Source organism: Chelon labrosus (genome assembly GCF_963514085.1).
Source record: "Chelon labrosus genome assembly, chromosome: 5".
Taxonomy (NCBI): domain Eukaryota; kingdom Metazoa; phylum Chordata; class Actinopteri; order Mugiliformes; family Mugilidae; genus Chelon; species Chelon labrosus.
In genome coordinates this window covers 28,618,941-28,644,832 of record NC_140341.1, presented here as the reverse complement: position 1 = coordinate 28,644,832, position 25,892 = coordinate 28,618,941, and the positions used below count along the sequence as shown (strand labels likewise).

The window sequence follows — 25,892 nt, the reverse complement described above, 5'->3', positions numbered from 1 at the left end:
TAAAATTAGATGTCAAAATCATGGAAAAATAAGCACTTCTCTCTGCTGTGAGACGCTGGGGGCGTGTCAGTTAGAGGCGCTGGAGCCACGCCTTGAGCCAGACTGCCTGAACCCCTACTCCCTGCAGAGTGCCCTGAACATTTATCAGGCAGACCATGGGCCACTGGAGGCAAAGGCAAAATATTTTTTATTGAATTTGGTTGTAACTATCGGGGGTAAAGTGGACACTGCAGAGACGGGTCTTGGTGGTGATTTTGAACTCTCCACAGTAGCTCCTCTTGACAAAATCGATCCACCGTTTCCTTACGTTGTCCTCCGTCGGAAACTTAAATAAGCTAACGGAGCCGTTACCCTGCACACTGTGGCATCCAGGAAAGATGCACAAGCGACGACGAGGAGACATGACTGGTTAGCTGACTGGTTAGCTCGTTAGCTAGCTGCAAACTATCGTAAGAGATGCTATCAGAGACTCGAGACCGAGCGGGAAAACCACCGAAGCGAATGCGCTGAATGTATTTATACCGCTACAGCAGCAGGGGCGGGTTTATGCTAATGAGGGCCGCGTTACGTAACGCGGCCCCACTTACTGACCCGCCCATTAAATCCTGGACACAGAAATCTTGAAAAACTTTCGAGAAGCCTAGCTCCAAAAATAAATTCTAAATGGTTGAATGGCTTTTACATGTTTTGAGGAAATACATTTATGGCCTATTTAATGTGTTTAGAAGAAAATGTCAGAATTTGGTTTACACGGACTTTAAGCAGTTAATTATTGCAACATCATGGGTGCATCCGAATAGTCAGTACATACTAACGTCGGTTAGAACGTACTACTCAACCATCAATTTAGTACGTTATTTATGTATGCGAGCGAGTAGTAGGCATACAATTCGGACGTACTGGGCAGCCATCTTGCCTGTCCTTTGGCCCTGGATGTTTACATGTGACGCCGACACATATGACGCACACCGACGGATGCCGCGAAATTTTAAAGCCACCTCGGAGAAGTATTTTCGCAACAACCAACATTTATCCTAATATACTTACATTTATAAACTTCGGTCGTCGTAGCTGTAGCTGTCACAGCGGTCTCAGCCATTTTGTCTGATTTGATTTTCCCGGCGGCTCGTCTTCTTCTACGCTTAGCGGGCTCCCGCTGAATTGTGGGATAGCGTAGTGAGCTACCGTTGTATACTGTGGAGGTAGTAGGCCATCCGGGTATTTTTCGCCTAGTAGTCGATGTCTACTAAGAATTCGGACGTACTACTACTGTGACGTACTGCGTCTCGCCTACTGAACAGTACGTTAGTATGGGTATTCGGATGCACCCCATGACTCACAAGACGTATTCTACTGTTGATTTGATAGACCCATATGAGATAAAACAGATCTCTTGTTTGAAAAGGAAAAAAGTAGATACATTACATGGATTTCCAACTAATTCAGGTTCAACACCGGTTACCTATGTCCATTTAAACAAAAGAGTCATACTTTTCCCTAAAGCGCCTCTATCTTGTGACTTGAGGATCCTTTGACTCTAGTCTTTGATACTCAAGGTGAATATTAAATAGTATTTTCTTTTGGGTAGTTTAAAATCTATTTGCATCACTTTAAACTGATGTCAGCCACTGTGTTTGGGCACCACTGTTGTATAGGATGAAGTCAATTTAGCCCACTTTGACACAACATGGCCAAGAAGTCTTGCCTCTGTAAAACAACTGTCGATGCCAGATGTGATTTTACTGCGACCCCTTCTGCTGAGATTAAGATGACTATCTGTGTTTGTTTGCAGATGAAGTTACTGAACCTGTACATCAAGCGCGCCCAAACCACCAACAGCAATAGCAGCAGTTCCTCGGACGTCTCCTCTCACAGTTAATGGAGGGAGGTTTCATTTGGAAGGCATGTGGGGGGGGGGACACCATTCAAGGATTTCCGGGACTCCAGAAAAATGCCACGCTTCTTTCAGACTGCTCCTGCTCTGATCTTCCCTTCCTCATCAAAACTATGCCGTGCTTTTCTCCTGTTTTGGGGGGGAATCCTCTCAACCTGTTTGGCGTTTAGCTCCTTCATCCTACCACCTTTGCTCTAGAAACTTTTGAATGTAACTGCTGTATTGGTTTTAGAATGGTGGGGAGCTAATCAATACATTTTGAGTTGTTTTTTTTTTTTCTTTTGCATATAGGAAATGGCAGTTTCTCATCATCATGCTTCCCACCGAGTTTCATTAATTCAGGCCTGTTTCAAATGTATTAGCATATATAAGGAGTTCATACATGATGCTGTGAAATACTCACATCAAAGTGGAGGAGAATTCACTGTCAAATAATAATCTGCAGTTAGGGATGAAATGTCATATGGCTGGCCCAGTGATGGTAATAAGCCCATAAGCTTTGGGATGAATTCTATTTCGGTTTCTATTATTACAAAGAAGTAATATATAATGGGGCAATGTGATAGGAAAAAAGTACTGTATGAGCATTTTTAGTTAATGCTTAGATTCAAGGATCCAGGCTAAGAGGAGCCTTTGCATCGATTGCAATCTTTTTTATGCTTATTTATAATTATGAGTGGCTTAATACATTGAATCCCTGTTTCAAGAAGTCATTGTTACACTCAAGGTAACAAGCTGGCAAAAGATAACATTTCTAAACCAGACAGAATTGACAATCCTTAAATTTGTGTGCAGGTCTTTATATTGAGGTACAGAAGATGAGATTGCTGTTGAGCTGGACACTTAAAGATGTCTGAATTTAGTCCTGAAATTTACAATCAGCAAAGTAGAAGCTGAGCGTGTGAAAGGTTATGTTGCCACACTTATTCATCAATTACAAAAACAGTACTTTTTGAGAAGATGCCATTTGTTGCCAGTTTCCACCCCTCCCCCCTCCCCCTCCCCCACCTACTGCTCAGTCTGAACACGCCCAGTGGCTTTGAGTCTAAACAGGAAGTCCTTTGTAAATACTGCAGATGTAAACTTGGGAGAGAGACCAGCGATTAGAGAGACGTTACCAGGCCTTATTCACTTTATCCACGCTTACGTTTGTTGACTGGGACTGCACAGAGTGAATGCGATGTACAGCACTTGGCTCTTAAATAATGTGAATCTGCGGGAGAAAACGGCCTCGCGGCGTTTTGACCTGTGACGATGCAAATACAGTATTCGTTGTTTCCTCTGATCTCCTTCACTTCCCTTTTCGCGTATACACGGCTTCCGCAATAACCACACAATCCACCAATAAAGGTATTTTGTACATACAGTTTTTGACCACTGCTTCACGACATTTTACATGAGGAAAAATCAAAGCGAACAGGTTGACTTCATCCTGTTTTTGGCACGTTAGCAAAATAGCTTGCATGAAATCTGCAGCACACGTCAACTCTGTTTAGAAGGGCCCAGGTTTTAGGCTGTCGAAGTGCACTTGTAACATCATCGGGTTACCCATCTCTGATTTAATGTTTGAGGAGAGGAGGTTGTCGCATTAGCCATGCTCATATGTAAAAGGTACAACAATTACTCATGACCAAAACTTTGTGTTTGGTATATTTAAGTCTGTAAAAGCATTCAGGCAGGGGATGAACTAAATACCTCTGGGCACGACTCCTTTATTTGAGGTATCAAAAAGCTTTAAAATGTTGGATTCCTGGATTGAACACTAAATGAATCCCTGATTGGGAATTCCCCATCTGGTCAGCTTTTTAATATTGGATATGATTTGGTTTATCCTGGTACAGTTGACTTACTGTAGGAGAGGGTCATGTTGGTTTTTAATTCTCTTATCTCATTTGCTGACTTTGAGCAAATTAAGAATAATATCTGATATTTCTGATTTCGTTTAGTTCTCATTTAGGGAATCCACTGAGAATGGGCCAATTCTGGTTATTTAAGTAAATGAATGTACAGAATTTACATGTTTATGTTCAAGTTTGCTGTTGGAGCATTGGTACTGAAAAAGACTTCAGCCAAGCACACTCTGTAAAATGCCTCTCTACACTCTGCCTGACTTCTGTTTTCTTTTTTTTTTTGTCCACGTATCCCTTCAACAGCGTCTGAACCATTAATCTGCTGACTTTCGTTTTTAATGGAGCCTCTTTCTCTCACTTAAAGCAAACCTGTAGTCGTCATAAGGGGAGAGGTCATCAAACTACCAGTTAGCACCGTCTCTTACTGAAACACATGAGATGGTCTTCTTTACAAACTGTTCACTATGCATGTTCAACAGTACACTGTCTTTCGCCTCAGTCGGTCATGTAATACATACCTGTATTTATATATTTTATTTGATATTATTTTATTTGTTCTCCCATGATAAATTGTACAGAGGTTTTTTTTTGTGTGTGTGTATTTTTCTTTTTTTTTTTTTTTGTTAACATCCACCTGTGATAGATTTGCAACTATGTAAAGAAACTGTTTGCTCTAGAAATAAACAGGCTAAGAACTGGTCTCACTGTTGTCTGGCCATTCACCTCAGATTTCACAACTGCTATCAAGTTACTTAATCTTGTGAAAGATTTAAAGAGTCCGTCCGGTGATTGTGCACCTTCTCCTTTATTCCTCTCTTTCTTTCTTTCTTTCCCTCGCAGGTTGAACCTTGGCTTCCTCAGGGGTCCTCGTGCTGCGGCGGTTTTGCCCGGTTGTCCATCCATTTACAAGCTCGCACATCCGAGCGCTGAGGTGTGCTTAGCAGCGCCGTATAAACATTAACCCTGAGCAGACTTTGAGATGACCTCCTCCTAATCTCTCCCTTGAGAAGCTCTGAAGAGACTGGACAGCAGCTGCCGGGGCTTGTACTCTTGTTTGCTCATGTGTTTAAGTTGAATGTGCATTTTGAGATCAAACTGTCAGGTGTAATTTATCATTTGTTTTGCTTCTGTATAGATTTTTAGAACTGGAAATGTCAGCTTACGGAATGTTCCTCTGTTTCTGTCCTCAGACGTGATCGCACAACGCCGTAGAGGATAATTCTATTTACTCCTCTTCATTTTAGAGCCACTTGTCCTTTTCTCTTTGTGTGTCTGTTGTGTGTCTGTTGTGTTTGGGTCATTGCTGTTGGCAGTGTCAACAACTCATCAGGTCTAGCTGCTACGAATGCATCAACCAAGCCAGACACTGGTGGAGGGAGGTGTGCCTTGCGCGCCGCTTCTCAAAGGTCACCCATGGTATGCTAATGGGCACCCTGATGACATCACTGGGACAATATAAGAGGCGGGCGGTGAGGCTGGGCTGCAAACCTCTCTGAGCCGAAAAACACTGAGGAAGCCAGCAGGCGCAAAGCTAGCTCCATCTGTCTCCACACCTTCACTGTGGTCCCGGGATACGAGAAGACACCGCAGCCGGAAAATATGCTGTTCTGCCACTCCCAGCCTGAGTCCTACCACCAGCACTCTGCTAGTTACATTAGGTAAAGCACAGCCACGTTGAGAAGCTTCAGAAACTTGTGGATTTCATGCACGTCTGTCAGAGAGTTCTATCTGCAGTCAGAGCTTTACCTGCATAAGAATGTGCTGATTTGCAGTAATTCTGCCTCCAGGAGCACATTAATATATTTAACTATTCACACGTGAAATTCAGATTTTTAAATTTAATTCCAGCTGCTCATTTTGAAGGAGCACTGCATACAAACTCAAAATTTACATTACAAACACTGGCCATATAGACTGCCTCTTTCCTTTTTCAAATGCATACACTGAAAAGTTAACTATGCTACATGGCACAGTTGTCTTCTGTATCATTAACCGTTTACACCTTTGCTCCCATAATTGAGTGATTAGATAAAAGAGGGAACAGGACAAATGCCTTCATTGTCCCCCTGTGCTCAGCCCCTCTCCTCTCCTTGGGGTCTCTTTCAGAGAGGCCTTGGCGCCTTTCTTGAAGAACGAAGAAGCCAGGTTTATGGCAGAAAGTGGTGACAAGAGGACCCCATTCCAGTACATTCTGTGTGCAGCCACTTCGCCAGCTGTGAAACAGCAGGAGGAGACTCTCACTTACCTCAACCAAGGTAGCTATCTGTGCTGCTAGTTGAATGTCCTTGGCGACTGAATGGACTGGAGCTCATTTTGTCACATGTAAATGCCAGAAGCAGCTGCAGGGTTAGGTAAAGTCTGGTTACATTAAAATAATTGAAATCTATGCCCTTGCAGTTTGGGGCTCAGCAACTAATAGACACTATTATCTACCAAAAAAAAACTTATCAGCCAGACTTATTCAAAAACTGCAATTCTGAAGTTTTTTTTAAGGTTCACATATTCAGAAAATGTCACTGAGTGTGGGTTCAGGAAACTCAACTGATCTCTTCTGATCATGTGACTTGATAGATCATCCTTTTTTTTAGAGGTGGTCTCTGCATCTAATTCATTCAAAACCACATTATATATATATATATATATATATATATATTTTTAATCTGTCTTGATTTTTTTGGATCAGAGCTTGAACTACTGAAGAATAGTTCCTATTTGGCTTTTCTATTTGAATGTGTGAATCTTTTAAAAGACCTTCCAATTAAGGTTTTGTATTGTGGAAGTTGGAAATCTGGAAAATTCAAAGCATGTAATTCTAACTTGATATTGTATTGACAAAAATAATGCACAGTATTAGGAACAACTGTTCAAATTCAAATTGTCACTAAACTGTTTTTGCTTCTATAGTGTTCTGTCTGTAGATAGACTGAGCTGTGAGAGTAGGATATCCTGTACACAGAAATATATTTATACACTAAACCTCTGAGCCTTTTTGGACAACAAATTGATATCCAATCACTGCAGTTATTAACCTATCCAGGCAACATGAGCTCCTACATGTGTGTTCGTTTGTCTAACTTTCATCTAATGATCTAATTCACCCTCTTCTCTTACTTTTGTCCTTTTGCCTTTCTAATTTGTACCCCCCCCCCCCCCCCCCCTCTTCTACTTCACACCAGTCTCTTCCACTGGAACCTTCTGATTGTTTCCTTGTTGAACAGTGACATTGTTTTTACTTGTGCCTTATTTGCCTCTGTGTCTCTTTTACATCTGCCCTGCTTACCTGCTCTACAGTAATTTGTTTGGAGTAAAAACACAATGACAGTGAGCTTTCTGCAACATGCAACCTCTGGGCAACAATTACATTGAAATGCAAAGATGGCATGCATTGATTAGAGGTTAATTGCCATCAGGGACTTAGCTTTAAGCCACATAAGCGCTGACAGTTAGCCCTTTAGTGAGTCACATTGACTATTTTTTGTTTTGTTTTCTTGTGATTTTCTTAATGTCTGGTATCTGATCAGGATTGAGATATGCAACCGTTTTCTAGTGGCTGGCCTTGATATCTGGCTTACGAGGTTTCTAATTTGATTCCATTTCTATCTCCACTGCCCCTCTTTTCTGATTGACTGATTTCCCATTTTTCAATTTTAATCAGGTTTTTTTTTAATGTTTTAAAATGTAGGTCAGTCCTACGAAATCCGTATGCTTAACAGAAAACTAGTGGAGTATACTGATATAAGCAACAAATATGTGAAGGTAGGTGTAAGGTATTATGTATGTCTGTGTTTTTGATTTTCATGTGACCTCTTCCTCTTTCTTCTCTCATCTTTTTTCAAGTCTCACTTTCCTGGTTTGTCGCAGGTCCCTCAACCCTCACTTCCACTTCAGGGGTGGGGTGTCGACCTTGGAGAGCTTGGTACTATCACCCAAACTTACCTTTCCTCTTTCCTGAGCCTTACATAAACCCCCCTACAAACATGCACCTCGATTCACTTCACGCTCCCAGACTTGGGCATCTGTGTACTTGTTTCCTCAGTTGAAATGTGAAAATTAACAGGTATACTTTGTATCTGATGCTTTGTGGGGGAAAGAAAACAACAAAAAACATTACTAGTCCATCATTTCTATCAGGCCATTCATTTTCATAACACGGATTCCTGTGACACACAAAAATGGGGGTTGCCACCTGACTAAATTTCAAGTGGAATGACTGCACTCATTTAACAACGCGCTCACTTAAGAGTGAGGAGGGGTCATTCCGTTTCATTTCTGTGTGAGTGCATCCTCTCGACGTGCCTCTGTTGTCAGGCCGCCATTGATTGCTTGAGGCCCTAATTTTATCTGTAGCATCCTAGAAACACAAGAATGGGACAGGTGGCATCTATGCAAACACATGACGTGCTGGATCCAGAGCTGTTTGAGTTCTGGTGCTCGGCCATGCATGAGCCTCCCTCCATAAATATCTCAAATGTACGTGTTTTTGCAGGTTCATGCCCTGGCAGAACTGGGGAAAAAAAAGACTATCTATCCAACCTTTAGTTGATCAGTTGTTATACACTATAGATGCCACTGACAAAAATAAAACATAGACATGGACAAATTTGTCTTTTCAGTTGCACACACGTGTGCGACATGAGGTCGCTGTTTTCCAGTGTCCAGTGAATTTCAGGGGATGTTTAAATCTGTCCATGTGAGTGTGGGGTCCTCTTATACAGGAGGAAAGTCTCATGTGTCACATGTACTGTCAGTAGATCATGGACAGTCACAGATACATGCCTTCAAGTGTCACTGTCTGATGGGCATGAGTGGAGCTGAAATTCCCAGTGAATTTCCACCTCCTAAACATTGCCTAGTGAAACAGTTTCACTTTTTTAATGGATAAATGTTGGGGGGAGCCTTTTCGTACTTGCCAAACAGTTAGGCTGTTCAGCTTTGTGCGAGCTGTGCTCCTCCGACTGTTGCTGTGCTCTAGCCTGAAGCCTGAAGCCTGATCCTGCCTGTTCACAGAGTATTGTGCGCGTGGTGTTTCATGACCGTCGACTGCAGTATATGGAGCACCAGCAGCTTGAGGGATGGAGGTGGAACAGACCAGGAGACCGAATCCTAGATATTGGTGAGTTAAATGTACCAACCGAAGATAAATCATAGTTCATTCATATGACTAGTCAAAGACTATTCTTTGTTATCATGGGTGTTTACATTGAGAATCACTCATAGTAAGTTTAGCCTATGAGCGGCAGTGCAGGATGATTAGTTTTTAATTTTACTATGACTAAGTTAAAATAGTAGTAGTTTCCATTAAAACCTGTTAACGCTGCCAGTGCACCTTCCCCTTGCTGATGAAAGTGCAAGACTAATCTGGTTATAAAACACTTTTCAGACCATTTGTTAGCCTCAAGACATGTTTTCGGTTAACATTTAGTATCTCTTCATACCTGGAAATTTCACAAGTCAAAAAGTAACAACCAAAGTTAGAACCTAACCTACTGAGACCAGAGCTTTTGTTTGGTATGCATTTTTATGCATCATCTTTGAATAGGAATTCATTTTTGAATCCTCATATGTGGACACAGGGATTATTTCACTGCATTACAATAAAGTCACCAATATGTAACAAATTATGAAACGATTTATTTGATTAACAGATTTGCAAACAACCACCAACACTATTCCTTGCTCTGGAACTGCTCATTTTCATGTCGGAACATGGCTGAGTAAAAGCAGAATCGTAAACAATCACCTTTTTCTTCCACTGTTCAAATATAAAACTGTTCAAAACTGTTCATTTTCATGCCTCAGCATGGCTGTGCAAAGACAGAATTGCAAACAATGAAATCCCAATGTCCTCAAATGAGTACTTGCTAATTAGCGATGTTGTAGCTTGTTACTATTTTCAGAATTTGTTAAATTTGCGTGTCATATCAAACTAAAAAAGTTTATAAGCATAAATAAAGTGAAAATAAAGTTTCAACTGTTAAATCAGATGGTTTTGTAACTTGTCCACTTTTGTCCTGAGAATTAATATATGATTGGCTGTAATGCCTGCTATCATGTTTTTACACCGACTAGTGTATTGACCCTTTGCTACCACTAGATGGCAGACGAAAGTGTCTACATATGAGGACAACAGGTCTAAATGAAGCAGAAATCAAATAATCCTTAGCTGATATTGTCTTCAGCTGCCTCTCGGGCCTTCTGTGCTAAAATAAAATCAGCACGCTAACATGCTGATGTTTAGTGGTTATAAGTTTTAATGGGGAACAGTGCAGCGTGCAGTTGTTCAGTGTGTTAGCATGCTAACATTTCCAAATAAGCACTAAGCAAGCGCAGCTGAAGCTGATGAAAATTATAGTTTTGCAGGTGACTGCAAACATAAATAAAAAGTTTTAGGCAGGTAGATTTTAGCCTGATGGTGGTGCTAGTTATTAGATGCGATCTTCCACAAATTCTATACCAGTACATCCTCTAGATATGGAAATATTTCACTCTGTAGCACAAATTCAAATCAAACTCAGGGTGGTGCTAGAGGAAAAGTCAGGGGATAACTAAAGTCTGGAGGAGCCAGAGTACCCGGAGAAAACATCATCAGTGTTAACCAATACACTACCCAGTTCATTACATACCTGTTCATAATTTGGTCTGGACCAAACTTACAGACCAAGTTCCCATTCTTAGCTTGGTGCATTTAGCAGAATGTCTGCCTGGCCTTTAAAGCAAGGCTAAACAGACTGACTGGATCATTATCTGCAGATATCCCTCTATCAGTGGGGATAGTGGAGCCTCGTTCGCACCCTCTGCACCTCAACACCATCGAGTTCATCTGGGACCCTGTCAAGAATGCTTCTGTTTTCATACAGGTACAGACAGCCAAATGTCTCAGCGCCTTTGCTTGATCTGCCCATTACTGTTTTTCAGCTCATCTCTTGTCTTTTCAGGTCAACTGCATCAGCACTGAGTTCACCCCCAGAAAGCACGGCGGGGAGAAAGGGGTTCCCTTTCGTATCCAGGTGGACACTTTCACCACCAACGAACATGGAGAATATATGGAGCATGTCCATTCATCCAGCTGCCAGATCAAAGTCTTCAAGGTATGACACTTGCCTTACTGATGCCTCTCTGCTTGGATGATCCTCATCAGCTGTTATACTGCAAATCTACAATCTTGAGAAATCAATGTTTTACTTCTTATGCTGTGTTTTTAAGCCTAAAGGAGCTGATCGCAAGCTGAAGACAGACAGGGAAAAGATCGATAAAAAGGCCCCTCAAGACAGAGAGAAGTATCAGCCGTCCCACGAGTCCACCCTGCTAAAAGAGGTGAGGCCTGACTGTTTGCCTTCAGTAGTGCTGCAGTGATGTAACTTTATTGATCCAAGTGGTAAATTCTTAGGTCACCTGGATATATCTAATCTCATCAGAACTAGATCCATCAGAATAGTTTCCTCCTCCTTTCCTTCTCTCTTTGCGTCCTTGCACACGGAACGGTTTAAACCGGTATTACTCCAGAGTATGTTAATGTGTTACAGCTTTTGAGCCGTTCCTTGGCTCGGTGTTGTCCTGCTTTGTTGCTGAGGTTTGTCAATGATTGGGGCTCTCTGTGCGTCACTGTAGTGCTTTTGAACATCAAGTGATCCAGCACATTTTGCCCTGGTTTTAATATGGTTTGTTATTCAACTGAATGAAAAGTGATGAGTGCTGGTCCAAGGAAAAACCACACTGTGTGCTAAGTAAGAGTCAAGAATATAAATATGCTAATTAATTTTGCCAATATTAATTATTATAATTTAAATAATGAATATCCTGACGTGTTATATGCAAGCATTAAGTAGCACATCACAAATATATCACATTTTACTGGAGAACTGTGCACTTTTCATCTCTCATCATTGCTATAAATAGAGAATTGCAAAAAGTCAAGACATTTCCCTCGTACCATCAAAAGCCTTAGAAGAGAAAAGGTTACTAAATGTTATTAAAATGTTTGGCCACTTGGGAGCGCTGTAAAGTGCTACACACACCAACAAGTTTACCTTACATGCAAATACAAACAGTTGCCTGTGTGCACATCCACGTTAGGATTCATTGGGGCAACTCTGATGTGATATTTCTTCATGCTTCAGTCTGGTATTTTCAACCCTGAAGTGTATGTGCAAATGTATTTTTCCTTACTTCATTGCCTCTCTTTCTCCCTGTAAAGTGTTCCCCGTGGCCTGATGCAGTAAATCTTACCACCACCACCACCACCACCACCACCACCAATAACAGCAGCAGCAGCACTCCATCACCAGTTTACCACAGCTCCCCAACGTCCTGCAGTTTCACAGAGGGGTGAGTCAGCATTCAGACATTGCGTCAACATTTCCGCTTTGCACCGACCTTATTCATTTGGTTTATTAGAGCTCTGTGGGGAAACTGCAGATTGTTGTTGAGGTAGAAGTGAGATAAGCTTTCGATTTAACAAACCCAAAAATGTAAACAGTATTATTGGGGTTTGACGGCGTTTTAGACCGTGTTCAAACCTGCTGGTAATATGCATCCTGTGTGATCTGATCACAAATGGGCCACTCTGAGTTTGTGTGTTCACCACCACATTATAATGCACCTCTACATATATTTATCTCTGCCCTGACATGAGTGATTTTGGACAGCCACACAAAGATCAGATTCTAACTCAACGTCCACAACTAGTTCTCTCTGAACAGACTAAAATTCTCAACCAATCACCCCAATCTGTTCTTTCTTCCTCGTGTGCATGTTTCTCTAGCAACTGTTCTCCAAACCAACAAGGGGAGCTGTTCATGCCCGGCTGCTCTGATGTAAGTAACGGGGAACGGTGCCGTGCAAAAGTGTTAATGTTGCTCTCTTATTCCCTTTAGGCCATTATTTGGAGACAGTGGATGCTGTGCTGCTATACTCATTTCAAGGGCTCTTCTTCTTTTTGACATGTAGCATCTTCTGCCGTCGTTCTCGCCGCAGGACACTCAGCAGTGGCTGCAGCGTCACAGGTTCATGCCTTTCTCAAGGCTCTTCTCCAGCTTCTCAGGTAACATGGGCAAAAGTCAAAGTTTCCTTTTTTTGGCCAAAGCTTTCAGAGTAAAAATTAAAATAAAGAGCGTCAGATGGCATAAACACATACTCCAGAGCTGTTCATCAAGCAGAACACGTATTCCGCTGGTTTGTTACAGGTTCTGATTTGTTGAGGATGACCAGAGAGGATCTGATCCAGATCTGCGGCCCAGCGGATGGCATTCGCCTCTTTAACACTATGAAGGGAAGGTGAGACATTAAACCTCGCTGCTCTGTCACACCAGAAAAGGGCACAGGCAGAGTTTGTTCATGAATAAGGAATGCAAAGACAGAGATGTTTGATTTTCACTGCATAGTTAGAAGAAACGGGACACTCAGTCTTGAATTTCAGTGTTTAACTAGATATGAGGGCAAACGCAGCGGCGTCTTGAAACGTGTCAGTATTGCGTGTGTTTCAAGCGCTGGTATTACAGTCTCTGCTCACACTTTCCAGGACTGTACAGCCCCGTCTTACCATCTATGTGTGTCAGCAGCAGACCAGAAATCAACCTCCTATCAAGCCAGTGGGTGGAGACAGTAAGTGTGCATACAGCATGGGCAGTTACAAGTGAATCTTGTGTATCTTTGTAGCCCACAATGGAGAAAACTACACTGTGCCATACCATAGGCTGTCTGAATCACGCTTCTCCAGTAAACTACAACCTCTTAAAGTCAACTAATGAAACCAACTACAACACAAGAACATCGTCACTGGTCACTTTACAGACAGAGAGAGACAGGAGTGTTGGGAGTATTCAGTAAATCCTGCCATGTTGTTGACTGACGGATGTTGGGTTGATCTGGGCTATGACAGAAGATAATAAAATGTCAGGAAGTCTGTAAAATATATAGAAAAAAAAAAAAATCTCACGTCAAATAACACGTTGAAGATTAACAAAGAGATCTAACTTAGTCCTGGAATTGTACATGGAGTTCATCTATGCATTCCTTCCTGTCTGGTTTGGCCTCCCTGCAGTCTACCATGCTCTGTACTTGGAGGAGCTGACGCTGTTGGACCTGTCTGAAAAGATTGCCATGCTATACAGCATCACTCCTCAGCAGATCACACACATCTACAGACAAAGACCCACCGGCATCCATATCTTAGTCTCTGACGAGGTAGGAATTTCAGCTATTCATAAAGGGATATATACACTGCATGGCCAAATGCCAGGATTCATGGGGCTCAGATTGTGAAAGAGTGGTTCAAGGAGCATGAGACATCATTTTCACACATGGATTGGCCACTACAGAGTCCAGACCTTAACCCCATTGAGAATCTTTGGGATGTGCTGGAGAAGGCTTTGCGCAGTGGTCAGACTCTCCCATCATCAATACAAGATCTTGGTGAAAAATGAATGCAACACTGGATGGAAATAAATCTGGTGACATTGCAGAAGTTTATCGGAACAATGCCACAGAGAATGCATGCTGTAATCAAAGCTAAAGGCACAAAAGGCACAAAACACAGGAACAGGAGAAGCAGCCAAAGCTGACCACTCCCAGTGTTTGCTGCCTCCATGTGGTATCTTGTGTAGTTACGTTGTAGTTACACCTTTTAATAAAATGAAAAAACAAGTCAACTGAAGCTTAAACCAAAGCCGTACAACAGTGGCGATAAAGGAGGACTGGGCTTTATGAACGACAAACTTCAGGTTGAGATTTTTTTCCACGTTGATCCCGAATCAGCCGCGTGTTTGTTTCAGATGGTGCAGAACTGGAAGGAGGAAACAAGCTTCATCATCAGCACTATCAGAGGTAACACTGAACTGTTGGCCTTCCATCCATCCTGTTGAGCTTGATTACCGCTGTTGTTGAATGATCTTACACTTCATTGTACTCTGTTAAACAGATGAAAACACTGATGGGTACCACGTGGTGTTGAAATGACCAGCAGGAACTCAGGAGGTTGAGAGCTTCCCCAGGGGAATTGTACAGATTGTAAATAAGTCTCTCTTCTTAACAGTATGTGGCGCGCTAGGATGTTAAGCTTTAAGTTTACTTCTGCTTTTGTGGTTTTGTTGTCTCTAATGTTCCTGTTTTATTTGTATTATTTGTTCAGTTACTGATTCATGTTTGATATCCTTTGTAATTAGTGGTAAACAGTGCTGCATTATCGGCTTACATTCATCTATGGCAATAAAACAAAAAAATGACACACGTCAGCATGCAGAAAGAATGAAAAGACAAATGAACAAAACTGAGCAATTGCTTTAATAACAAGTGTGTTTATCTAGTGTTCCCCGCTCCTCTCCCACAAAAGAAAACCTCTAGTGTGTCATATGATGTAGATAGCTATAAGGCTTTGTATTATCTGAAACACATTGCAATACTTTAAACAATTCAGAAGTGTGAGGACATATAGTACTTCTACAGAATGTTAGAACAGATAGTTTAAACAAGACTTCAGGCTGTAGTTGGTATCTGTGATTTTGACTTGCTCTGTATACTGCTCAAAATAAAAAGATTTAGTTTTCTCTTATGCTGGTTTTAAGTGAGATCGGTTGGAAAAAGGTCATATTGCACCAGTAAAGATTTATTAAAATTAGCTGTGTGATATTCCTTTTGACAGTTATTGACACTATGCATAAAGAAATGTGGACTACTTGATACAATATGATATACTGTACCCATGCTGTGGTTTGATTCCTCAGTGACTGAGGGTCCATTTGGAACACAGAGCGATATATCTTCTTAAGAATTGGTTCTTCCTGACAGGGAGACCCTGACAATGTTTTGGAAGCACAAGCTCAAGTATGTAGGGGCCATGTCTGAAAATTTGGAGGAACTGTCTTTGAAATCACAGAGCAGCATCAGGCTTTCTATCCATGTATCCAAACCAATACTCAATACTTTTAATATAGATGCTGTTGGCAGTGTTACCAGTTCACAACTTCACCAGAGATGTGATGGCTTAAGATAGACAAGATACAATGTACAGTACTTTTACTGATTCCTGTAGAAGAAATTCAAACAGAAATAGAATGGGACCTAGCAAGAAAAGATAGAAATCTGTGTATACACTGGTCAGCCACAGCATTAAAACCACAAGGTCAAGTAAATTGACACTAACCGGTCAATGTTACTAAGACATGTAGCACCCACCTAGACCAGACCAGGCACCTCCACCCCATAGTAATGACACTCCTTGATGGCAGCAGTCATCCGCAGCAGGATGCAGCCTGACACAGACACACACACAAAAACACTTTAGGAACAACTAAAAAAAACATGAAGAACAGCACAAAGTGTTGACCTGGCCTCCAAATTCACTAGATCCCAAACTGATCAAGTATCTGTGGGATGAGCCACAGAGGCCCCTCCCCTCAACTCATAGGACCCAAAGGCCCCCACTAACAACATTCTGTTGCCAGACACCACAGGACACCCTCAGAAGGCCCATGTCCATTCTCTGATGAGTCACAACTGTTTTGGAGGCACAAGGGAGACCTTAGCAATATTAGGAAGATGGTCATAATGTTATGCCTGGTTGTGAAAATTAAAATGTTTCTCCTTCTATACTGTACATATATGTTATGTACACTTGGTGTAGTCATTCATACCTCTATATACGTACATGAACAACATCTTTGGTATACACACTTATACATAATAAATCTAAACATGTGTAACATCCGTGGACTTATACATATAACACTACCCTGGGTAAAGCTAGATGGCCGGGAATTCAAAATAACAGCAATAATTACATAGCAGAGTAGATTGAAATATCTAATGTTTAACTATATATGCTGTGTTTGCTTCACAATTATGAGCATGTCTCCTTGTGGAAAATTACTCGGAGCTTGTGATGTCCTCTCGTGTCCATTTTAACCTCACCCCATGCACACAAGGTAGCATTTGCATTGTATTGCCTTTAATCTGTAGCTCCACTGAGACATAAATTCCAAGACAGGGTTAGATCAGCTCATGATCACACCCATGCCACTGAAAGCCAAGGTTTTTAACCTTTGTAATCTTTTACAGTGCTTTAATGTTTTTATGTTGTGATGGCCACTTGTTAACACTGAGTAGAGAGACATTTATTCACTTGGAGTGCCTCCCTTATGTGTGTGGGGTTTATCTTCCCACTAAGCCAGTGCGGCATTTGCATAGATCCAACATTTACATTAAGGGCAACATTTGTGTCTTCAGGTTCAATGAGTGTAGTCAGGGTCTGTCAGGAAGGAGGCCCTGCCTCTCAGATCTCGGCAGAGAAATCTCAGAGAAAACACAAATGCTCTTAATCTCTTGCCGCCTTTAGCCAGTCTAAAGATGAAAAAAACTGACCATATTTTAAAATTTAGACCATTAATCACAGACAAGAATGTCTGTTTTCTTCTAGACTGTGAGTAATGTTATGATATATTTTTATTTTTTTTGCACAGCCTAATTTTGAGCTTTAGGTTTAGGCTTATGTAAGCTACTTGTTATGATTTTCAGTGGTTATGTTTACATGATCACAATGAACTGATAAAGGGCAATAACAGGTAACTGTAATAATCCGTTCTTGGGTGTTTACTATGCTTTATTATGTCTCAAGTGAATGTACTGGAAACACTTTCTTTTGCAATCGGGCCATTTTGTGTCAAGTGACTCTCACAACCCGGCTCATATCAGTGAGTGACTCAGAATGATCCGAATCCCTCGAAAGATCCGGGTTTCACAGGGACACTTTACCTGCAAACTGGAAAAGTGTCTCCAGAAGATTCCAGAACAACATCAGAGATCTCTGTCCAGAGGAGTGCAGTCATAGGAACAGCTATGACACTGCACACTGTGATTCTTTGTGACTGGATGTTGATGAAAGAGAGGACAAGCAACTTGATTTGTGGTTTGTGAACACAGTTTTAGTGTCCTCTTCCTCTTCCTCTTTCCAGTAAGTGTATTGCTATTTTTATTCACTATGTGTGCTATATTGTTGTGCTATATAATAAGATACAAGTACAATTGCAACTTTGTGCATAAGAGTCATTTTGCTTGACTGTGACTTACAGCAGCAGCGCCTATGTGAGAGATGTAAGGAGAAGAGGCATTAGGGCAAATCAAAGGAACAGGTGCATGAAGGTGTTAATAACATTAAGTTGTTTATGTCGTCAGGCTTTATTACTTTAAAACGCGTAGGTCGTGAGTTCTCAGTTCAATCTCAACTCAGACATGTTATTAGCTTTGCGGATTGTCTCTGGGAATCATCGCTTTTTTAAGTTTTCTTCCGTGTCAAAGTTATTCTGTGACAGCTGTCAGTACCCTCTGTGGTGCTTATCAAAGGTGAACTTCTAATAGTGAATTCGGCGTACTTTTTTTTTTTTTTTTTTTTTTTTTTTCCCCAAAAATGTGCAACACGGAAATAAGTCAGCAGTCTTGCAATAGGTGCTGCGTAGGTTTCACTTCCTGCGAATGATAACCGAGAGAGAACATCTTCCTCATCAGTACCATATTTTCTCGTGAAAGCGAGCTCGAAGGACGTCGGTGTCCCTTTCTCCTAAAGTCTGTCACATTAACTCTATCTCTATCTCTCGTGTATCGCAGTATAACCGTCTTTGCTCCGATGGGTAAGTTGTCTTTGCTGTTTTTGGTTTGGTTTTGTTATCAGTGTGGAAATTTGCTCAGTAGCTACGTGATGCAAACCTCGTCCATTTCGTATACGATATAGATGCATGGGGAACAGCATTCTTGATCTGACTTAAGTGAACCTTGCCATGATTATAAAGGTAACACGCAACAGATGAAAGTGAAATGAACCAGTTCGTTGCTGAGGTTATTTGCTTTGCAGCTAGGCAGCTGCAAAGCAAATAACCTCATTGGATTCATGGATGCCCATGAATAGCCACACCAAGGGCACCATACAATTTGGAATACAATATAAATGTATAAGCCTACCCAGTTATGATGAAGCCTGATTCTAGTTCATAGTTTAGTTTTTGTGGTTTTTGCTACTGGCTGGCAGTTTTTATTTATTTATTAATTTATCTTAGTGTGTTTCTTATTTCATCTTGATACCTTGCATCCATCAATTGCAATATATCTGTTTGATTCAGCTCTTAACATAAAAAAAAAAAAAAAGCTAGATCAGCTCTAAAAGTACGTTTACATTATGTGTTGAGCAGACGCATTTAAAACTGAAGCTACTTCCTGGTTTTATTGTGATCATAGATGGCACTGGAGAGCAAACTCATGCAGTTAGACAGGTATTACCATTATAGGTGATGATTGTGATATTACTGGGATGGTATAAGAGACGAAATCTGACTATTACATTTGTAGGCATAACAGTTAAAACATTATCATGTTAATAATTATAATAAAATCACTGAACCAAACCAGCTCTGCCACATTTATTGTTTAGCTAATTACACAATGATGCCACATACGTTTGTAGGGTTGGTCCTGGGGGAAAAGAAAGAAAGAAATGAGCCTTCCTCTTGGCTGACTTCCATTTTATGATAAGAAGCAGTTTTAACTATTTATGTGTCAGACCAGAGTTAGTACTGCAGGCCTAGTAAAATAATTTGTATATAAAAGCCTATGTCTGTACCACGCACTGAAAGCCCATCCTATCGCCATCTTGTAGTTGACAATCCATCAATAATAGTGTTGAAAGAAGCAGTGACAAAGGACCAAAAAAGATGTGCCAGCAAACCAGTGTGCTCTGAAATCATTAGTGTGCATCTAGACAATAGAGCAGAGTCATCATTAATGTTAAATTCATCAACATGAACAGTGATAAAGGTGAGTTTAGTGATCAGCCTACTGAATTTGAACAGCGACTCTATAAGCTTGCTCAGATGCTGTATTTGTACATCAATATTTCCTCTTTCTTTTGCAGCATTAGTGGTCAGGATTTGTGAAAAATAAACCAGCTGTGATGGATGTTCATGATGTATTAAGGTAAAGTTGAAATAGTTTTTTGTTGATATCTGTGAAATATTTATTCCTTCATTAATTACTCTCTCGAAATGTTTGCAGCATTAGTGATTTACATTTGTGACGAAGGAGCCAGCGTTGCAATGGCAGACCAAGGTGCAAAGAAGGTAAGGAGTAGAAGAAATTATATTAATGATCATTGGTGATGGGTGTGGAGTAATGTAAGCTGAACATTAGAAGAAAAAAAAAACAACTACTTTTTATTTTAGTGTCAGGAGGAGGATCTGTCACTTGACATCAAGGATTGGAGTAAGCATCAAGTGAAACAGTGGGCCCTCAAGTTGGATGGTGTGGATGACACGATTGCTGACATACTGTTTCAGCAGGACATTAATGGGCATAGTCTCTTGCTTTTAGATGCAACAGACTTAAAGGATATTGGTTTGACTCTTGGACCAGCAAAGATTATCATTCATGCCAGAGATGAGGTAGTAAAATTGAAGAAGGAGGAGCTAGCAAGCTCTACTAACCAACCTGGGAAGCCATGCAAACCTTATCCATTTTGTAGATACCATGATACATTCAGATACATGGAGAACAGCATTCTTGATATTACAGAGTCAGGTGCCTCAGACATGATTGAACCTTGCCATGAGTATAAAGGTTTCATCAATACAACAGATGAAACTGAAATGAGCAAGTTCACTGCTGAGGTTATTCGCTTTGCAGCTGCCTGCATGAATAGCCGCACTAATGGCACCATACATTTTGGAATAGGAGACAGACCAAACTTCACCCACGGTCAGGTGTTGGGGGTGGTTGTTGAGGACAAAGAGGCTTATGCAAATGAACTAAAATCTGCCATAAATTGTTGTTTTGAGCACAAACACAAACAGGCCGCTCAGACGTGCATCAAACCTCCTCGATTTGTTGAAGTTCTCAACAAGAACATGACGTCATCTGACAAATGTGTGATAGAAGTGGACATAGTTCCTGATTCTACAGTCTGTGAAGAAAACATCTACCACATTAACATGGACACAAAAAAAGGCAAGAAAAAAGCTAAAGTTAAAGAAATGGAATCACCACCATCAAAACGTTTCTTTATCCGAGATGGCAGTAGTAGCAGAGACCTTCTCGCACCAACCACATTTGCCAAACCCATGGTAGAGTACAATCAGTTTGTTGATAGTATGGCCCAACGATCACAACTACGAAAAGAAGCGGAAGAGAAGCACCTCAGTGTGATAAGAAGAAGTACTCAAGGCTCTAGATTAGGTCAGATGATAACGGGTGGCTCCTTGTCTTTAGATAAGTCTCACTTCGAGCAGTATGTGATAGTAACTAATAAATCACATTCAAGCCAGTTTGAATCTCTAGGATTTCTTGTAGAACTCAACCCAATAGCTGTTTTAGACTTTGATCCTGAATCAGCTGAACGTGGATTGCATCATTACTTTGATCAGCAGAGCACAGTAAGTGTCCATATACCAGCACAGTATAAAATTACTGAAGGAGTTGAGGACATTGCAAACAAGTTAAAACTAACTCGAAACACCAGCTGGGTATTCTGCAATGGAGGCGCTGAGCGTGAGGTGCCCTCTGACATTGACCAGTGGTTGATGGACAAGGGAGCCTCGGTTCGAGATGTGATATCTTTCTTGTGTCGGAAAGATGTGCTTCCAAACAAGAAATTCCTTGTCGTTTTCTTACTTTTGTCGAGAGTGCATGAGAAGATGGACCCCCTTGTTGAGACATTCAGCACATTCTGGCAAGAGCTCAGAGGCACAGAGCAAATCCTTTGTATATGTGACAATGAGAAAGCATTTACGTCCTGGAGGGACCTCATTGATACTCGCTGTGGCGTTAACATCTCTAGTAGATGCATATATGAACTCAGTTTTGCAGAAGTCAATGGTACTATCCTTAGTCTTTGGTCAAAAAATCGTAGATCCAGCCATTTCCTACCTTGCGGTGGAGGAAGCAGAGTGCTTCTTGAGAGGAAAGCGGAGCGTAGCCTCAATACCTTAGGAGTTCTCTCCGTGAACCAGTGTGAAGGAGGAAATGAGGACAAAATTGTCATAGAGGAGAATTTCTACAAGGGAGGAAAAGTGTCATGGTGGAATTTCTATTTCTCAGAGCAGCCTGGCTCAACACCATTCATCAAACGAGACAAGTTTGACTACATCATGAACACAGTCCTACCAGATTTGGGCACCCTGAGAAAAGCCTGTGTGTTGCTCAACCTCATGCATGTACCTGGATGTGGTGGGACAGCTTTGGCCATGCATACATTATGGGCTCATCGGGACAGATTCCGTTGTGCTGTGCTCAAGAACAACAATGCTGACTTTGCTGAAGTAGCTGAACAAGTGGTCAGACTTTTACTGTATGACCATGAGGAGCAGTTAATAAGAATCCCTGTTTTGCTGATGATAGATGACTTCGATGATATGGAAAAAGTGTTTGACTTGCAGCAGCTCATTGAAAAAGAATGTGCAAAGAAAGACGTTCAGTCCAAGACGGCACAGATAATTCTCCTCAACTGCATGAGATCTGAGTCCTCTGAATCGATTGAACCAACAGCGGATACTGTGTTCATTGGAAATAATCTCTCTGACAAGGAACAGAAAATGTTTGAGGAGAAACTTGTAGAAATAGAGAAAACACACAAGAATGCTGAAACATTCTATGGTTTCATGATCATGAAGAAGAACTTTAAGTCAGAGTATATTCAGGGTGTGGTCCGCAACACTCTCAAAAGCTTCAATATGAACCAGAAACATGCACAACTCTTGGCTGTTTTAGTTCTGCTGAATGTTTACTGCAAGGGTGCCACTCTCTCCGTCTCTTTGTGTGAGGAATTTCTTGAACTTCAACCAAAACCATTTTGTGGAACCAACAAAGTTGAAGATGGATTTGGGAAGTTTTCCACTTTCATTTCCATGTGCTCAGTTGAGGGCAACGTGGTGTTTACTGCTGTGAAAATGATTCATTCAAGTATTGCAAGGCAGTGTTTGCAGGAACTTACAACGACACACAATGTGAAGAAAGCTGAAATTACTGACCTTCTACTGACCACAAACAAGCTTTATGAGAGCACACAAGGGAAAGGCAATCTCCTGCGAGATGTTCACCACATTTTAGTGAAGAGAGATTATTCCACAGAAGAGGAATCCAAGTTCTCTCCACTCATTCAAGACATTGCAAATGAAACACCTGGACTGGAAGAGATAGTGCTAAAAAATGCCGCTAAAAGATTTGAGAAAGATGCCATTGTCAGTCAGTTACTGGCCAGGTACTATTACCTGAAAAAGAAGGATTTCTCAGAAGCAAAATGCTGGGCAGAGAAAGCAAAAGATCTTTCCAAAGACAGCTCCTATATTGCTGACACATCAGCACAAGTTATTAAGCACGAGCTCAAAAATTCCATTGCAAACCACAAAGAAGAGCCCATCAGTGCAGACAAACTGTCCACATTTCTCAAAATGGCTCAGTCAGCTATAGACGCGTTCAAGGACACACACAGCCTTGCAAAGAAGGAGTCATTTAAGAGATTAAAAATCAAAACAGATAACTGCCCTTTCAATACAGCAGGTTGTCTGGGAGAAATTCAGGTTGGAGTACTTGTCATTCAAGTGCTGGAAAAGACCCCTGTGTTTTCCTGTGACGCTGTCCGTCATGACTTAATGAGCCAGGTTCTTTCTGGAGAGGTTAAACTTCAGGATGTAGAAAGACAAGATCCCAGACGCACCAAAAACAAACCCTACTATGTTATTCTAAATCACTTTGAGGATGTACTCTACAGCCTCAAATATAGGATGAAAACACACTTTGACTTCCTTGACAATTTTTATGTGAACCTGGGTTCCAGATTTGGAATGAAGGACAGTCGTGACGAAGTTTCCCAAAATGAGCTTTTCAGATGTTTCAGACAGTATGCAAAGCTTTTCTGCCAGACAGATTCTGCATCTCTTTTAAAGAATAAGATTCTTCATAACAAGCTGAAGCTACACCAGGCAAGACAGTTCCTAGAGAAGCAAAAAGCTGATACTTATTTTGGGATTCTGAATTGTCTTTCAAATGACATCTTGACTGAAACAGTGGAGAAGATTGCCAGACAGTATTCCTTTGTTTGCGCACCTGAGCAAGACCCGACTCCAAAGGAGAAAATCAACTTCATCTATGTCAATGTTGTGTTGAGTTGTATCAAACTACAATCACAACAAGTTCTGCCATACCAGAAGTTAATTGATCTCCTCAACAAAGTTCAGTCCGAGCAAATTCCACTTGGTGACAATTTGTCATGGCTGTTCATCACAGTTGTGCTGTTCTGGCCACAGCCAAACGGTTCAAAATGTAGAAGTCTGGGGAAGTTCATCTCACAGATGAAGAACTCTTATTACACTGCGATGAATGAAGTGTACAACGGCAAGAGCCCCATTGTCCATTTTCTCTTAGGGAAGAAGCAGGGCTATGGAGGACTGGTGCACATTGGTGAGATAAAAAAATGCATCACGGCTGGGCAGGAGCAGTTTGCCTCCTTGTGGGGGAATGGGAAGATATGGAAAGAGAAGAAGGTGGAGGAGCTCCTTTGCAGGGTCACGGGCGAGGTCAGGAACAACTTGATAGTGGCAGATACTTGTTTCCCAGATCTAAAGGTCGAAGTTGCTCCAATGTACCGAAGCCAGATAAGTGGGCATGGTGAGGGTTCAAAAGTGACGTTCTTCATTGGTTTCACGATGAAAGGCCCTCTTGCCCTTGACATTGAACAAAAGCTTTGACGGAGTTCGTTCCAACATTCCAACATAGTCTGTCTGACTATTTATAAAGCCTAAAATATAATGTATCAACTGTGATACACATTTTTAGCCAACCTCTTCTCAACTAATCACTATATATTGGACACGTCTTTGCAGAATCCATAGATTGTAGACCACATTTATAAAAAATTCTGTAATATAGAAACATGCGAGACAGGTCAAATTTGATCCGTGGGGCAATAAGGTTAACATTTTTCAGTTGCTGATGTGGCACTGTAATATTATGATCTTTTTATTCATTTTTTTTATGAAAACATTGATGCTGTTGTCATAATGAAATTTTAAAATGTGTGTACTTTGAACTTTTTACATTATACAGTAATATATTTCAGTATGTTCCATTATTGATACAGCTGATCTGTTTAAATAATCTTCAGTGTGTTACTTTTTAAATGGGTATTAAAAGGTCAATGTTTTTGTTATATCCAACAGTGAAAGACAGTTCTTTCTACCTTTATTGTGATGTAGTCCAATACCTTTGTAATTTTGTTCAAAAATGTTTTTTTTGTGTTTGCATTCCACAAGAGACAGTAATGATCATTGACTTTTTCAATTCTTTTATTTGCAAATCAGTGCATCATGATTATACAGTACTATTTTTCAGCAAGTCCCATTGATTCAGCTAAAATATCTCTTGTTTTTAACCAGATATTAAAATTTTGCCATTTTTGCTATTCTGTTGTTTTGTTCATCCATAAAGTAATTTGATGTTTGAAACACAATTCTTTTTAACCTTATCATGATGGAGTACCGTTGTAATTTAGTTCAAACTATGGCGTGTTTTGCAATCAATGAAAAGCTTCAGTGAACATGGACTTGTTTTTAATTCCTTTACTTTCTAATAAAGTTGTATTGTAACATTACTACAGTATTTGAGAATTCATTATTGCAGTCAGTTAGTCAGTTGAAATACATGGCTCATACAGCTAGTCCGGTTTTAAACATACCACTTTTTGCAAATATGTGTTCGCTTTTATTAGCCTGGCTCCGCCTGCCTACGTACCTCCGCTCATTTGCATTCCCTACTCTCTGCGAAGTCAGAGAGTCTAGTATCCAGGCTACGCTTTTATACCAGATACAGTTCTACCTGCATTGTACACAAGAGGGCGCCACAAGCTCAGAAATGAGAAAATGCATTTAGGGGAGATGCAACATTTGGCATTATGTTCCAGTGTTCAGCACCCTCAGGCAAGATGAGAATAGCTGGTTACATTTTAGACAAATATTAATATTACCATTAAAGAAAACCTGAATTCAATTCCATTTAATACTAATCATGTGACATGAGCCACTGAATGAAACGTGGACAAAAAAGGTAAATGGAGTCAAATCAACATTACAAAGCACTTATCGAAGACATTTTGCAGTTTTAAAAAGTCACATGAAACCAAAAAAAAA

General features: G+C 40.8%; 3 protein-coding genes across 4 annotated transcripts in view; all 3 read left to right on the top strand.

Moving 5' to 3' along the window:
• clasp1a (cytoplasmic linker associated protein 1a) overlaps positions 1–4,444 on the top strand; it is a 71,998-nt gene extending 67,554 nt beyond the window's left edge. The window contains exon 40 of the mRNA XM_084545277.1: positions 1,793–4,444. Coding sequence (XP_084401403.1) covers positions 1,793–1,879 — 87 coding nt within the window. The 3' untranslated portion in view covers positions 1,880–4,444. The remainder of the gene's footprint in view (positions 1–1,792) is intronic.
• A 699-nt stretch (positions 4,445–5,143) lies between these two features.
• Positions 5,144–16,340, top strand: tfcp2l1 (transcription factor CP2-like 1). The gene is made up of 15 exons (XM_084544364.1): positions 5,144–5,402; positions 5,851–5,999; positions 7,427–7,500; positions 8,752–8,857; positions 10,495–10,601; positions 10,680–10,832; positions 10,948–11,058; positions 11,939–12,069; positions 12,506–12,557; positions 12,691–12,784; positions 12,927–13,017; positions 13,262–13,344; positions 13,784–13,926; positions 14,514–14,565; positions 14,660–16,340. The coding sequence occupies exons 1-15, from the start codon at positions 5,344–5,346 to the stop codon at positions 14,695–14,697; spliced, it is 1,443 nt and encodes a 480-aa protein (XP_084400490.1). The 5' UTR covers positions 5,144–5,343; the 3' UTR covers positions 14,698–16,340.
• A 1,871-nt stretch (positions 16,341–18,211) lies between these two features.
• Positions 18,212–25,684, top strand: LOC311488696 (sterile alpha motif domain-containing protein 9-like). Of its 2 annotated transcripts, XM_084545551.1 has the most exons (4): positions 18,212–18,359; positions 19,634–19,695; positions 19,774–19,838; positions 19,941–25,684. In XM_084545551.1, exons 3-4 carry the CDS (start codon positions 19,815–19,817, stop codon positions 24,453–24,455), a joined length of 4,539 nt encoding a protein of 1,512 aa, XP_084401677.1. In that variant the 5' UTR covers positions 18,212–18,359; positions 19,634–19,695; positions 19,774–19,814; the 3' UTR covers positions 24,456–25,684. The 2 variants fall into 2 exon arrangements, with proteins under 2 accessions (XP_084401677.1, XP_084401676.1); XM_084545550.1 differs by having other exon boundaries at positions 19,634–19,838.
• Positions 25,685–25,892: the final 208 nt, after the last annotated feature.